At 38.9% G+C, this 16,691-nt stretch overlaps 2 protein-coding genes across 10 annotated transcripts in view; one reads left to right on the forward strand and one right to left on the reverse strand.

Moving 5' to 3' along the window:
* LOC127417684 (disks large homolog 3-like) overlaps positions 1-5,793 on the forward strand; it is a 117,305-nt gene extending 111,512 nt beyond the window's left edge. For 8 of the 9 annotated variants that reach the window (XM_051657831.1, XM_051657830.1, XM_051657832.1 and 5 more), the window contains 8 exons: positions 385-484; positions 2,379-2,420; positions 2,728-2,778; positions 3,199-3,300; positions 3,473-3,645; positions 3,790-3,899; positions 4,032-4,123; positions 4,281-5,793. In XM_051657831.1, the coding sequence (XP_051513791.1) occupies positions 385-484; positions 2,379-2,420; positions 2,728-2,778; positions 3,199-3,300; positions 3,473-3,645; positions 3,790-3,899; positions 4,032-4,123; positions 4,281-4,387 (777 nt within the window). In that variant the 3' untranslated portion in view covers positions 4,388-5,793. Of the gene's footprint in view, positions 1-384; positions 485-947; positions 994-2,378; positions 2,421-2,727; positions 2,779-3,198; positions 3,301-3,472; positions 3,646-3,789; positions 3,900-4,031; positions 4,124-4,280 lie in introns of all 9 variants that reach the window. The other variant, XM_051657839.1, reaches the window with a different exon arrangement.
* tex11 (testis expressed 11) overlaps positions 4,276-16,691 on the reverse strand; it is a 30,383-nt gene continuing 17,967 nt past the window's right edge. Inside the window, exons 24-29 of the mRNA XM_051657845.1 lie at positions 12,651-12,723; positions 12,363-12,512; positions 11,351-11,459; positions 11,102-11,222; positions 9,846-10,013; positions 4,276-9,444 (exon numbers count right to left, since the gene is read on the reverse strand). Coding sequence (XP_051513805.1) covers positions 9,373-9,444; positions 9,846-10,013; positions 11,102-11,222; positions 11,351-11,459; positions 12,363-12,512; positions 12,651-12,723 — 693 coding nt within the window. The 3' untranslated portion in view covers positions 4,276-9,372. The remainder of the gene's footprint in view (positions 9,445-9,845; positions 10,014-11,101; positions 11,223-11,350; positions 11,460-12,362; positions 12,513-12,650; positions 12,724-16,691) is intronic.

Genomic DNA, 16,691 nt, shown 5'->3' on the forward strand with positions numbered 1-16,691 from the left:
CAGATTTGAGAAACACTGGGTTAAATGCCTACTCTTTTCATTGTGATTCAAGTTTTTATTTGGCATTAGCAGCCATGTTTTCATGCTGTAATTTGTGTAATCAGGACAAGAACATATGGTTTAGTTTGTCTATGTTCAGTTGTGCATTCTCCTTATTGTTAGATTCACAGTCAAAATGTTATCAGAATGAACTTAAAAGTGCGCTTTTTTCTGAATGTAGTGTTTACATTCACATCCCCCAATTACATTTGTTTGTGTGGCCATACGTTGTCTTTGGTTTTATTTTTGCATGTGCGCAGTTAATTAATTAAAACCCATTGTTCTTTTGTGTTTGTTTCATTCCTCATCTCCATTCCCCCCCATCATCGGCTCGTCTCCATGCAGTCAGTCAAAGTAAAGCGCAAAAAAAGCTTCAACCTTTCACGCAAGTTCCCGTTTTACAAGAGCAAGGAAAATATAGTGCAGGAGTTGGTGGAGACAGAACGTGAGTATGAGCGTGTGACGAGTGCTCTTAAGGTGTCTTTCATGCTTCAACCTGTCACTGTCACTCACCCTGGAGACGGCTTCTGATTGGCCCTCAACTATCTCTCTGAGAAAACAGCCAATCAGGGCCTCTCTGGCCTTTGTCTTGCTCTGAAGGGGACCTCAGCACTTCTCGCAGATGTGAGGCTGCATTAACACTTACAATGCTGTGCTTGGACTAAAACAGAGACATGCATTGCTAATTGGACTAATTATTTTGTTTCTGATGCATCTGCACAGAAATAAAGTCCCTGAACTTTATTTACAAAAGGGATAACCCTGGTCTTTCAACGTACAGCAAGATGGTGTTAGTATACCTCCCTCCCTTGAGAGCGCAACACCTCTCTTCTCCAGCCTCTCACTAACCTCTTTCTTCCTTTCTGCTCTCTTTTTTTGTTCTTGCTTTCACCTGTCGGGACGCTCAGGACTTCCCAGGGTTAAGCGATGACTTTTATGGATCAAAGAGTTTGAGTAAGTGTGTGGTTCCTCTTGTCAAGCAGCTGTTCTCTGAGCTAACTCAACCGGCTGTGCCACACACACACATTTTATTCTTTCTTTCTTTCTTTCTTTCTTATTGTTTCTCCCTTTGACTTTCTCTTACCACTAAGTCGGTTCTAAAAATCAACTGGCTGCAATTGTATACATACAAGTCATTCACTAATGAACATTTCTAAAATCAGAGATCTGATTGTTGAACAACACACCAGGATTCAACAATAAGGAATATTTCAGCTGATGCTGTTAGGCCAGTAGTTCAGATTTTTTAGCTGCCCTGCCAACATTTTCACTGTCCCACCAAAAATGTTTCATTTTAGCAATGTAGATTTCTTTTTATATGCTTAGAAAAAAATATTTTTCATTAAATTATTTTTTATTTTATTTTAACAAAAAATACTAGGCTTTTAATTTGTAGTAATATCTGGAAATTATACAGCTTTTATACCTCCATGGCATCTATAAATGCACCATTTTTATAGAAGAAATGATGATGCAATACATTACAAATTGGTTTCAAACTTTCAACCCATTCTAACTGATGCTTCAAAGACTATACTACGTCTAGTATTTTGACAACTTCATCTACGTTAATCAACTAGATAATACTTAAGTGACATTTTTAAGTCAGCAGAATTAGCAACAACAATATTCTGTACATCACACAAAACCTAATGTTTTTAAGTTGGCAGAGCATTAAAACATAATATAAACAAATGTGAGATTGAGTGGTAAAACAGCGCTGACCCGATAAGGCAAGTGACAGTTCAATCAACTGCCTCGAAACTCTCACACTGGCACTGGGCCATCAAGCCATTCTTATAGTTCAGCCCTGTACACAAAAGAGAGAGTGAATACTTGACAGACCTCTTCAGGACCCAGAATGTCTTCAAAGCTAGCTCATATCAGACTGGATTAACTGTGTTTAATGTTTAAATATCCCTGCCCTATCATGTTGTTACTGTATCCAAGAGATTTTTGCTATTCGATTCCTGTAAGGAACCCAACACCGGGTTGTATATTTTGGCATGAGGAGCAGTATCACAGTCTGATAAACTAAAAACTGCCAAGGTCATAGGAAACGCTCAGCAGAGAATCTAAGCTCACTGAAGTCTTGGGAAAGGGAAATACTTTATTTCCTATTGCTGCCTTATCCTACCATTTCCCTTCAAAGGAAATGGCAGCCATTTAATGCTTAATTTCTCTTTCTCTCTTTTTCTGTCTTCAATCAGCCTCTCTTATTCATGGCATGGTGGTGCGAGAGGGTGTTAAGATTCATTCAGAGCTGTGATTGATAAACTATTAATCTTACATTTGCAAAAGTTTGCATTGTGACATTTATAAACATCCTTTATCCACAGAGTGCTTGACGTCCAACACCAGTGACAGTGAAAGCAGCTCCAGTAAGTGGCTCTAAACATCCATAAGTTTACGCTTTTTATTTCTTAAACTACATGCATATGACATTCATTGCTTAACTGTCTGCATTAAGTCAGTTCTATTTAAGGCAGCTAAGGTGTGCTAACATTGCACTTGATCATTTTCATGGCACAAAGCTTTTAAGTGCTGGAGCAAAAATATTAATAGAAAGGTCAAACCACCTACACTTTTATTCCAATGGTAGATCAACTGGATTGTTCTTGCAGTGCATGTTGATTAATGAAACCTTCAGGTTTTGTATGGGTAATTTTGTCCTCTTTCATCATGCAGAGGGTCAGGAAGACACAATTCTATCCTATGAGCCTGTAATTCGACAGGAGAGTAAGTAGTGATAATTACTTTCCCTGATGTCCACTTAAAATGTTAGTGAGGGTCGTAATTAGTTTTACAATTTCCACTCTCTCTATGACCCTTAGAATTAAATTGGCTGTTTTTGCTACTTTACCTTTAAGACTTCTATATTTTAATAACCTCTCTTATGATTGGCCAACCTTTTAACATGTCAAGTTCATATGGCATAGCTGAAATTGTCATTGATCAGGCGGGCCAAGTTACAAAATAGGTGTGATATGTTAATGTTGAAGGGGAGGGAGCTTTGTTGTGAACATTAGAGTATGTCTGCATAGTACATAGAACTCGTTTATATATATATATATATATATATATATATATATATATATATATATATATATAAAAGAATTCTTAAGGTGTTGATTAACATTGTTCTGGTTTTCCTTTCAGTCCATTACACAAGGCCTGTGATTATCCTGGGTCCAATGAAGGACAGAGTAAATGATGACTTGATCTCAGAGTTTCCCCACAAGTTTGGATCTTGTGTTCCGCGTAAGTATAATACGAAAAGACCAACAAATGTACCACATGCCCCACTAGCTACTTGCAGAATATGCCCTTATCAAACTGTAAACTGTCTCTTACTTTTCTCTAGCTCTTGGAACATTCATAATTTGTTAATACTTCTCAAAAGTAAAGAAAGAAATGCACATTTTTCCCTCAGATACAACTCGTCCTCGGCGAGAGAATGAGATGGATGGGCAGGACTACCACTTTGTGGCATCAAGAGAGCAAATGGAAAAGGACATTCAGGACAACAGATTTATTGAGGCCGGCCAGTTCAATGAGAATCTGTACGGGACCAGCATCCTATCTGTTCGGGCAGTGGCTGAAAGGGTCAGTGAAAGCTCCCACTCCCTAGTGTAAACATGCCAAAGGATCTTAACTCTTGTTTAATCTTGAAATATGTTCCCTGTGGCAATTATTGCATGCAGTGAAAGTGTGACAAAGGATGAAAAGGTTTCTCAAATCCTCTTCTAGGGGAAACACTGTATCCTGGATGTGTCTGGGAATGCCATAAAGCGACTGCAGCAAGCACAGCTCTATCCAATAGCCATTTTCATCAAGCCAAAATCTGTGGAGGCACTAATGTAAGTAAAATTAGTCAAGAGGGTGTTTTTATTTTATATCATTTTACATAATTTAACCTCACATTTCTTGCTTTTTGAATGCTTGTGCATTGTGAAATGACAATATGTAATACAGTTCCTTGTGTTTAACAGGGAACTGAATAAGAGGCAGACATATGAGCAAGCCAGTAAAGTCTTTGATAAAGCAGTGAAGCTTGAACAAGAGTTTGGCGAGTTTTTTACAGGTAACTTTTTCTCCACTTCCTATGTATTGTTGTAACTTCCCATTAGGTGATTTCTCTAAATTGTTTACAAAGAGAAATTTTAGTCCAGTCCTGCGGCTATTGTTTATCTGAATAATCTCCTCTGTGGTGTATAACTATCTGTTCTCTCGCTCTACAGCCATAGTCCAGGGTGACTCACTAGAGGAGATCTATAATAAAATCAAGCTGATAATAGAGGAGCAGTCAGGCCCTTATATCTGGATCCCGTCAGCAGAGAAGCTCTGAGCTCGCCACCTCCACACAGCCCCGCCTGACCCCACACCCACCTGACACCTTTCCCTCCCTTTCACTGATGTTTCATATCCAGTTTTAGTGTCATTATGTTACCCTCAAATGGAAAATGTCTTACCATCATTACTGTGACTGTGCACAACCCTGCATGAGTTTCAGCAATTCCATTCAAGATTGGAAATGCCATTCCTAAAGAAATTTTTTTTTTGTCATGTGTAAAAAAAAAAAAGAAAAAAAAAAAGGGAACATTCTTTGTGAGTTTCGGATGGACTTGTGAAGATGAGAATGTCTTAATGAAGCAACATTGAGGAGTGGGGAGTTCAAGATAGACATTCGGAAATGGTGCCACATTGTAGAAGTGAGAACCTTGTATATGTTCATTCAGTTTCATTGTAAAATACATTCAAGGATGCGGAGCAAAGACCTACAAGGTTTTCTACAAGGACTAGATACATATGAAGCCTGCTGATGGTACCGTTGGAGTCACTGCTCTTGTTTATAAGTGGAGAAACTTAAAAACTGGTGATCTTCAGTAATCACAAACCAGCGTGCTACATTTGATTGGGTGCCCATTTGTTTATATGGTGCAGTCAACAGTGACACCTTTGGAGGTCGAATAACATGGAAAATGGGGGTTGAGTCTATACATTTATATTACTGAAATCACATGGAAAATAAAAATCCTACAGAGAGATTTAACTACATAAGAAATGATACGGTACACATTTTACACTTCACTAGAGTTGTCTACTTGGAGGGCTGTTAGATTTCATTTATTTGTCTTTGGGTTTTTGAGTTATTTCTTTCTTGTGGTTTTAGCTGCTCTGTATTGAAGATGGGGGTAGAGAGGTGTAACTGGGCTCTCTGCAGAACACCAAACTGCCTTAAAATTAATAAATACTTGTGTAAATTTACTGTCAATTGTTAGGTATATGATACAATATTCAACCTATCAGTGCTTAGTGGGAGACTCCAAACTATTTTAGTGCCATTTGTGAGTTTCCCCATCCTATTTGAGGCCCAACTTGTGAGTGCAATAGACTCACGTGTCTTACCTCTGAGAAATCCTTTTTTGCAAAATTTTCTGTATTAAGTGACTGATTTTTTAAAATCCAATTATGGCAGCCGAGCCCCTCATTGGAGTTGTTGAAAAGCAGACAGCCCACTTGCACTTCCTCTGCCTTCCACAACTATATTCTCTTCAGACTGAGTGGTAACAAGGTACTGTCCTGTTAGCTGCCTTGAAGCGCAGCCTTAAAACGGGTAGAATCAAGACAATAATTGTACTGGATGACCTTCTTGATATTAAAGAGTTAGTGGAGCCTGAAATTGCCAGTTTTCCCCAGAACTCAAAGATGGTTTGATTAAATCTGTTCTTTGTAATGACAGCTTTTAAACTATTTTTGTTTTTCTCTTTATTTCCGGGCTGATGTTTACTCCACTGTGTTGAGCCTTGTGCCGGGATGAGCTTGGCAAGCTCAGGGATCTGATGGATTTTTTTTTTTTTGTGTGACAGAAGGCCAGCAATCATATTGTAATATAGAGCAACTCATATCAATATGAACTCAAAGGGGTGATTCCTCTGCCCCAAACCCAGAGTACCCAGACATGCTGATATATTATACTTGTGTATTCTAAATATTTGCTACTTTTTATTTTATTTTAACTATTTTGTAAGCACTATGTCTGTGGTTGCCCTTCTCTGCATTGGGTTAAACTGGAGGGAACAGGCCAACCTGCAGTCGAGTTTATTACTCCTGAGGATCTGGAATGGGACGGTGATGACGCATACAGGAGTACAGTACTTCCTTTGATCCCTTGAGAACAAAAGTCTTTCTTTTTATATCAAGAAATCTGGATTCTATGAAAGTCAATTTAATTCCTGCAACCCCCCCCCCCAAAAAAAACCTTTATATCTGCAGGCATTTTCTAAACAGGTGTGCTCACCAAATGCCAAGCATCTCTGCTAAACCAGCTGTCATACCTGTGTCAAAACCAGAGTTCAGGGAATAATCGAAGGGAACAGAGCCATTTATAAACTGCTTACAGACTGTTTTAATGGGTATGATTGCTGTAAAGTGTAAATATCCCCCACTCACTTGTGCTTCATGCATGTGTGATATAACTGGGACAAACATGTTTTAAAAATCACAAAAGTAAAATTTGAATTATTAAGATTATTGAGATTAATTTTCATACAAATGTGCCGTAATGTTGGTATTTCTCTATAGAAAAAAAATCTTCAGCTGCCTATCATAATTTTTTTTTTGTAAGTTGGGAATAAGCTTCCCAACAATACGGCCTGCCTACTTGTGATATCATGGAATGTGTCTGAGTGTATAGATCAAAAACAAATGTATATGTATGTATGTATATATTTACACACACACACACACATATACATACAGTTGAAGTCAGAAGTTTACATACACTTAGGTTGAAGTCATTAAAACTAATTTTTTAACCACTCCACAGATTTAATATTAGCAAACTATAGTTTTGGCAAGTCGTTTAGGACATCTACTTAGTGCATGACACAGGTAATTTTTCCAACAATTGTTTACAGACAGATTGTTTCACTTTAAACTGACTATATCACAATTCCAGTGGTTCAGAAGTTTACATACACTAAGTTAACTGTGCCTTTAAACAGCTTGGAAATTTCCAGAAAATTATGTAAATCCATCAGGCAATTAGCTCCTGATAGGAGGTGTACTGAATTGGAGATGTACCTGTGAATGAATTTTAAGGCCTACCTTCAAACTCAGTGCCTCTTTGCTTGACATCATGGGAAATTTAAAAGAAATCAGCCAAATCAACCTCAGAAAAACAATTGTGGACCTCCACAAGTCTGGTTCATCCTTGGGAGCAATTTCCAAATGCCTGAAGGTACGACATTCATATGTAAAACAATAGTACACAAGTATAAACACCATGAGAACATGCAGCCATCATACCACTCAGGAAGGAGATGCATTCTGTCTCCTAGAGATGAACGTAGTTTGGTGCAAAAAGTGCAAATCAATCCCAGAACAACAGCAAAGGACCTTGTCAAGATACTGGAGGAAACAGTTAGACAAGTATCTATAGCCACAGTAAAATGCATCCTATATCGACATAACCTGAAAGGCTGCTCAGCAAGGAAGATGACACTGCTCCAAAACTGCCATAAAAAAGCCAGACTACGGTTTGCAACTGCACATGGGGACAAAGATCTTACTTTTTGGAGAAATGTCCTCTGGTCTGATGAAACAAAAATGTAACTGTTTGGCCATAATGACCATCATTATGTTTGGAGAAAGAAACGGTGATGCTTGCAAGCCGAAGAACACCATCCCAACCGTGAAGCATGGGGGTGGCAGCATCATGTTGTGGGGGTGCAGGAGGGACTGGTGCACTTCACAAAATAGATGGCATCACGAGGAAGGAAAATTATGTGGATATATTGAAGAAACATCTCAAGACATCAGCCAGGAAGTTAAAGCTCGGTTGCAAATGGGTCTTCCAAATGGACAATGACCCCATGTATACCTCCAAAGTTGTGGCAAAATGGCTTAAGGACAACAAAGTCAAGGTATTGGAATGGCCATCACAAAGCCCTTACCTCAATCCGATAGAAAATTTCTGGGCAGAACTAAAAAAGCATGTGCGAGCAAGGAGGCCTACAAACCTGACAGTTACACCAGTTCTGTCTAGAGGAAAAATTCCAGCGACTTATTGTGAGATGCTTGTGGAAGGCTACACAAAACATTTGACCCAAGTTAAACAATTTAAAGGCAATGCTACCAAATACTAACAAAGTGTATGTAAATTTCTGACCCACAGTGAATGTGATGAAATAAATAAAAGCTGAAAGAAATCATTCTCTCTACTATTATTCTGACATTTCACATTCTTAAAATAAAGTAGTGATCCTAATTGACCTAAGACACGGAATGTTTTCTACGATTAAATGTCAGGAAATATGAAAAACTGAGTTTAAATGTATTTTGTTAAGGTGTATGTAAACTTCTGACTTCAAATGTGTGTATATATATATATATATATATATATATATATATATATATATATATATATATATATATATATATATAGGACATGCAGACAGTAACCCGTAGAGTGATATTAAAGTAAACCAGGAGCATAAATTACTAATTTAGTTTAGAACTGGTCATCTAAAGTGACAAGTAGAAAAGCAGCTGACTGTTCACGCCATTGATGCCAGTCAGCCATGTCGGTAAAACCCAAAGATTTTTAATTGTGCTATATTTCTAATGAAATTGATTGAATCGGTTCCGTGTGCATCAATGAGGGTCTCGGTTTGTCTTTTTGAGTGATAATGAGTTTTTGATGTGACAGCATACCTGTGTAGTAAGTGCTTGCAAATATGAACCTTTTGATTGTACAGTAGTATCCTCCCCATAATTACAGGTGGTACAATCAGGACACAAGGAAAACCAGTCTTTTATATCCTGGTCAGGAGGGAACACAGTCCTACAGTTTTTTTTTCTTTTCTTTTTTTTTTTTTATTGTTTTTATGTTTTTTTTCTTTTTTCTTTTCTTTTTTTTCTTCTTTTTTTGGACTGGACAAGAGTTTATTTGTTTGGAAATAAACTATGTGACTCTGTTACAATTTCAATGCCTGCATTTTTGCTTGTTTTCTATCACAGTATCGATGTAATGACTCCAACTAACAGGGGACAACTCAAAGTTAACTGGATGACAGGTAATACAATTATACTGCCATTTAAAAAAACAATTATTAATACTACATTCTAATGTATGTTTTGATCATAAATTACTAGAAATTCTATTTTGAAACATTTCATAACTATGAACAGTTGAAGCAGTTGATATAATAATGAATAGGCTCAAGAACAAAACCTTGGATGTATGTCAGACACGTTTGTTATAAACATGAACAGAAATTCACACTGCTTTATAAGACCTAAGATCTCAATCTACGACTAATGCTGGCATTATTCCTCAATGATGAGGTTTTTCTTTGCTTTATCCAGCCTGTCCAACACCTCACTGTACAGACCCGCCATCTGGGGAGACACATTTTCATGCAATTTATTCATCCCTCACAGTATAATTTTCTTTTACCAAAGAAACCCAACAAATTATCAGAATATTTTATATTAATATTATCTTGTGCATTCCCTAGAAACTGACTAATTGCCAAACAATAGATAGATTATTCTGTACTAGCTGCTAAGGCACAGAACTTCCCTATGTTGCTTTACCCACCACACATACTGTAGCAGTAACCAACACTGATGTTATAATTACACTTCCAACTGAGGTGACAAATAAGGCTGCTTGTTCACCTGACTTGAGGCAAGGGAGAATATGAAACATGAAAATGAAATCTGTCGCCTTGAGTGGAGTGCACAAACAGCTACGTGTTCCCATCCGCTGTTGTCTCATCCACTTCCTACTGTGTTACCTGAGTCTGATAGCTGTCCTGCAGGGAGCCCAGGTGCCGCAGGAAGCTCATTCCCAACCCACACCACCTCTCAGCCTCTGGGTACTGGGCCAGACTGTAGAGAAGGATTCCTGTGTTCCACGCTCGGGTCAGAAGCCACAGGATCTCCAGCTCTGGAAAGTCCTCAGGCTGTGTGAGAAGAGAAATAGGGAAAAGAGAGGCTCGGTGTATTATCTGGATATAGGTTCCTTTACAGAATCATTTGTTACAGAAAACCTGGTCTAAATGAATTTGTCTTGATTTCATCATTGTTGCCTTCACCAGTGGTAAACCTAATAAATGACTCTAGATGATAGACTTCCTCAGTTGAAGAATATCTGAGTGTTTTATTTCCTGTCTAAGAGTTAGTGTTTGATTCTTTTTTGTTTTTTTATCCCCTTTTCTCCCAATTTGGAATGCCCAATTCCCACTACTTATTAGGTCCTCATAGTGGCGTGGTTACTCACCTCAATCCGGGTGGTGGCGGACATGTCTCAGTTGCCTCCGCATCTGGGACAGTCAATCCACACATCTTAACACGTGGCTCGTTGTGCATGACACCGCGAAGACTCACAGATCAGGAGGCTCATGCTACTCTCTGCGATCCACGCACAATTTACCACACGCCCCACTGAGAGCGAGAACCCCTAATTGCGACCCCGAGGAGGTTACCCCATGAGACTCTACCCTCCCTAGCAACCGGGCCAATTTGGTTGCTTAGGAGACCTGGCTGGAGTTACACAGCATACTCTGGATTCAAACTCACGACTCCAGGGGTGGTAGTCAGCGTCACGCTGAGCTACCCAAGCCCCTAGTGTTTGAGTCTTGATGGCAGTAAAATACTGAGATTCAGAGGTAGTTTCAGATATTTTAGTGAAAATGAAGAGTATAACCTAGCTGATGTAATATAGATATTTAGGTTTAAATGCTAGAATATTATCAGCAAAATGACATAATACGATTTACATCGATGGTGCCATAAGGTCACAATTTCCGAATAGCACCCTGATGCGAATGCAAGTTTTTTGATACACTAGTCTGAGATACAGGGCACAGGCGAGATTTTCAAATTAGCATCCATTGGCAGGAAGAAGCTGGTGAATGGAGCATCTGCTAACTAAGGCATAACTAAAAGCCCACTGACAGAAACAGGAGGTTCTTTCAAAAATGAGGATAATTGCGGAGCTGAGCTGCAATGGGTCGTATTGGTGGCTGCTGAGTTACCGTGACCAACTTACTGCGGTTGCTAAGATGGAAAGAGCTTCCTCGTAGTAGCTCCACACTTCCTCCAACACACGGGGCTCCACTTCAGACACACCATTCGGCAGGGACAGCTGAATAAGGCTGTGTAAACAGTTACTGTACAACACGCAAACAGTTATAAGGTGGGTGTAACAAGTAGAACGATTTGACATATTTTGCTGAAAAATCTAAAAACGGAAATGGCATACTCTGACCAAAAGATACAAATGCCTTGCTAATCTGACCTGCAGCGTGTGAGATTGGCCTGTGGGTTTTCCCTGTGCAAAGACAGGGCAATCCTCAATGCTTTCTTACACAGCAGAGGGAAATGAGCTGGCGGTTCCATTGCCAGGACTGCAGAAACACAGTAAGGGACCTTCAAAGTTGGTTACATCTTAATCTCATTACATATCAAATTCTGTCCCTTTTGAATTCCATAGTCCATCAATTATTTTGAGTAAAACAATTAAGAGGTACATGTCATGTTACATGTTACAATACTTTCCCTCCTTTCCCAACCTAACACCCTTTCTACACAGTGTGCGTCCAATGACACATCGAAACTCATCACAACGGCTTGAGGCTGTCTACACTGGACTTGTCAAAGTGAACATTCTAAATGATGCGCAGATAGCACGGACCAATCAGCAGTGAGCTCGAGTAGACTTCAGCAATGGATAAATGGGAAAATAACCTGTATCCTACTTATTTTCAATAGAAATCCACTGGTATAAACATTTGCTTATTTTATAATTTTATTGTAATGTTATTGTTGCTAAAAGATTTTTTAAATGACTAGACCATAGACCAGAAACTGGCTTTAATGTATCAGTCAGAGGTTATTTGAATATGTAACAAACAAAATTCATGGCAAAAGATGAAAATGTAAAAAGTTAAATCATTGCTTTGCAGGAGTAGCTCTGCAGCACGTAAGCAATAGAACTGGGCTCCGTATACTGTATGAATGGACGATTCCAGTGTAGACAGCTTCATTACTTATAATGGGATCTATTTGCTTTTTGTGTAGACAGGGTATAATATGCAGGGACAACTATAAGTAAGCAATTTTGTAGGTTGATTTCCCTGGAAAGTGTACACAATGTGATGTTATCGACACATTGGTCTGTTTGTTTGAGAATCCCAAACAGCCCCGACACAGCAACATTGGCTCAACCAATTGCGTTATGTTTTATCAAAAGTAGTGCAGCCCTTTCACACTTCAGCTTTTACAATGGGATTACTGTTCAAGAAGCTGACCTGCAATTGTTTCCAACACCTTCGTTTCAATGTTATCCAGCTCCAAAACTGACTCAAGCACAGATTCAAGCTTGGGATCATTTAATTTGGCCCGTGCTTCAAACTCATAGAGCAGCAATAACGTGTCTGTCGGGTCTTTGGAGGAAGTGCCTAATGAGAAAAGAAAAAGCCAAAAGATGCTCATGAACCTTGTTGTTCAGGATAAAAAGGTAAACAATTCTCATATTTCAAAATTTTATTTTTTTCTTTTTTTAAGGAAAAAGAGAGTAGAGGAGCCATGAGAGACACCTGATGCTTTGATGGTCCTCCACACTTCTTTACAGAGTTGTATGTGCTCTAGTGTCTGGGTCAGCAGCTCTGTCTGAAAACCACAGCAGACGTTACACAGTGCACCCTCTTCTGGTTAACTTTGCTAACAACATTTCAAGGCAAATCTGGTTCTGTAGAACAGATTAGCTTGCATTTAAGCAAATTAGATTATTTCAGTATGAATCCAGCTAGGGTCATTTTTCAAAACCCTATCTCAACATGCATGGAAGTGTGTGAATGAGATTCTTTCATGAACATCCCAAGAAGACTAAGGATTTCAAGTTTTATAGCGAATAAGGACTTACTTTTTGGTCTGTTTCTCAACCAAAGCGATCATATTGCTTCAGAAGACATGGATTAAACCACTAAAGTCATATGGATTACTTTTAAAGGATTAGTTCACCCAAAAATGATAATTCTCTCATCATTTACTCACCCTCTTGCCATCCCAGATCTGTATAACTGGCTTTCTTCAGCAGAACACAAATGAAGATTTTTGGAAGAATATTTCAGATCTGTAGATCCATAAAATGCAAGTGAATAGGTGCCAAATTTTTGAAGCACCAAAAAGCACATAAAGGCATCATAAAAGTAATCCATACGACTCCAGTGGATTAGTTAGTGTCTTCTGAAGTGAAACGGTAGGTTTGTGTAAGGAATGAATCAATATTGAAAACTTTTTTTTTACAAAAAATTTATGAGGGTCGAATACACGCTGCCTCTTGCGTGATGTAAGCACATTGGCAAGTTCATGCGAGAACTGACACAAGAAATTAAAAAACATATGGAAGCGCAGTGTTGTGTACAACAGAGGAGCATAGATACATTCATACAACCCCAATTCCGAAAAAGTTGGGACAGTATGATAAATGCTAATAATAACAATTTATTTGTAATAAATAAATTTGAGTGATTTGTAAATTATATTCACGCTTTGCTATATTTAAAGCACTACAACTGCACCATGTATGATGTTTTACCTTGTGAATTTCATTGTTTTTTGAAAATGTACAGTAATTTCAAATCAGATGATTGCAACACACTCCAAAAAAGTTGGAACAGTCAAGTGTTTACCACTGTGAAACATCACCATTTCTTCTAATAACACTTATTAAGCATTTGGGCAAGTTTGTTAAGTTTAAAAAGTGGAATTTTGCCCCAATCATCCATTATGTAGGTCTTTAGCTGCACAATTGTACAGGGTCTTCGTTGCCATATGGTGTGCTTCATAATGCACCATACATTCTCAATTGGAGACAGGTCAGGACTGTGGGCAGGCCAATCTAGCACCCACACACTCTGCTTACACAGCCATGCACTTGAAATCTGGGCAGTATATGGTTTGAAGTTGTCCTGCTGGAAAATGCAGGGACATCCCTGGAAAAGACGGTGCTGGATGGCAGTATATGTTGATCCAAAATTTGTACATACATGTCTTCATTCATGGTGTTCTCACAGATGTGCGAGTTACCCATGCTATGGGCACTGACACACCCCTGGCCCATACAGACACTGGTTTTTGGACCCGACACTAATAACAGCTTGGATGGCCATTTTCCTCTTTGGCCTGGATAACACAACGGCTTTGTTTTTTAAAATGTTTTGGAAATGTGGACTTCAGACCAAAAAACACAGTTCCACTGTTCTACTTTCCACCTAAGATGAGACCGAGCCCAGAGAATTTGGCAGAGCTTCTGGACAGTGTTGATGTCCCATGTTCATTATATCCATTACAGATAAATGCTGTTTTTTAAGGCAGTGACATCTGAGGGATCAGAGATCACATGCATTCAGAAATGGATTTCGTCTTGCCCTTTACACACCGAGATCTGACCAGATTCCTTGAATCTTTTAACTATATTGTGCACTGTAGAGGGTGAAATGCCCAAAATCCTACCAATTTGTCTTTGGGGAACATTGTTCTCAAAGTGTTGGATTATTTGTTGAAGCATCTGTTGGCAAATTGACAAGTCTCGAATGATCCTTGCTCTTGAAGGACTAGGCTGTTTTTGGAGGCTCCTCATATACTATAACACAATTGCCTCACCTGTTTACCATCTCCTGTTTCACATCGCCTTGTTATTTCAACTCATCAAATTGTTATTAGTCTTAAATTGCCCGTCTCAACTTTTCTGGAGCGTGTTGCAATCATCTGATTTGAAATTACTGTACATTTTCAAGGAAAAACATAATATAATGTGTAGTTGCAGTGCTTTCAATAAATCAAAGGGTGAATAGAATTTACAAATCACTCCTTTTTGTTTTTAATCAGCATTTTTCATACTGTCCCAACTTTTTCGGAATTGGGGTTGTACATAGATGTCTCATTCGGCTGGTTTGGATGCATCAAATGCAGCGACATCTTGGAATGGTCAACAACTAGAGCTGTTTGAATCGGTTTGAGTGCAGGAGGAGATGCATAAGCTGCTTTTGTGTGGAAACAGTATTGCGGTCTATAGGAACAGCTGCTAATACGGTATCTACATATGAATATCTATGCAGAGGAGGCTTTCGCACTTACGTCAAGTGAGAGGCAATTTGAACTCCACCCTCATCAACATGCAGTTTCAAAAATTTGGCACCCATTCACTTGCATTGTAAGGACCTACAGAGCAGAGTTATTCTTCCAAAAATCTTTGTTTGTGTTCTGCAGAAGAAAGTAGTCATACACATCTGGGATGGCATGAGGGTGAGTAAATGATGAGAGAATTTTCATTTTTGAGTGAACTATTCCTTTAAGATGCCTGATGACCTTTTTGAAGCTTGAAAGTTTTTAACCTGTTTTCTGCAGAAGAAAGGAAGTCTTACGAGTTTGAGAGAGCATTAGGATAGGTAAATAATTAAAAAGTTATTTTTTTGACTCATAAACATATAACAAAGAAAAACACAACATATATACATTGAGTCAACATTTAACCCCCACTATTACCCCTCCTCAATCACCAAACCCACCCGACCCCCAATGAACACCCATGTGGTCACAAATAGAATACACACACACACACACACACACACACACAAAGAAAAAAAGAAAAGAAAATAATAATCATATATAATTAAAACTAAACCTCTCTCTCCATAGCCCCACCCCGAGAGTCCCCCAAATACCTGCCCCACTTCCTATTAAACAAATCTCGAACCCCCAGCCCTCTGCTCGACATCTCCTCAAAAGCCGCCACCCTCCCCATCTCCCCACACCACTCCGGAAATGAGGGAGCCCCATCTGACTTCCATCCCCTTAAAATAATCTGCCTGCCAATCATAATACTAGTCAAGACCCAATTGTTTATGTGTTTGTCCCCAAATATATAACCGTCCCATTGCTCAGAAAACAGAGTCTGGGGCAAAACGAAATTTGAGTGCCCAAAACGTCACATATGAAACTCTGAACCTTCAAACAAAACTCTTGGATCTTAACACACCCCAAAAAACATGGGTTGTGTCTCCATCTTCTGATTGGCATCACCAGCAGGTGGGTGTGTCTTTAAGACCAAGCCTATACAATCTAGAGGAGGCCCAATAGAATCTATGTAAAATCTTGAATTGCATAAGGCGAACCCTTGCATCTCTAGATGCAGACTTGATGTTTTTTAGAATCCTAGCCCACACTCCCTCCTCCAATACCAAGTTTAAATCTTTCTCCCATAATCTCGAGAGAAGTTGAAGTTCAGTCCCCCAGACTCTGAATTAGCAGGGAGTTATACACTGATGCCTCATGACCTTTTCCAAAAGCAGTAATCACCTCTCCCAGAGTATCTGCCACTTTAGGGGGGTGTATGCTACTCCCAAAAACAATACAGAGCATGCGGTGCCGCTGTAAATAAATATTTTCAAAAGATCTCAATACTCCACTCTCATATAGGTCACCGAGTGTAGAAACCCCCCCTCACAATCCAGTCTGACCAGCAGAAAGGGGACTTATTAATACATAATTTAGGGTTCAGCCATATGCTTGAGGCAACATTTAAATGAATGTCCGAATTAAACACTCTGCACACTTTTGTCCATACCGAGTGCAAA

The sequence above is a fragment of the Myxocyprinus asiaticus genome, chromosome 27 (assembly GCF_019703515.2).
Source record: "Myxocyprinus asiaticus isolate MX2 ecotype Aquarium Trade chromosome 27, UBuf_Myxa_2, whole genome shotgun sequence".
In the NCBI taxonomy this organism is placed as follows: domain Eukaryota; kingdom Metazoa; phylum Chordata; class Actinopteri; order Cypriniformes; family Catostomidae; genus Myxocyprinus; species Myxocyprinus asiaticus.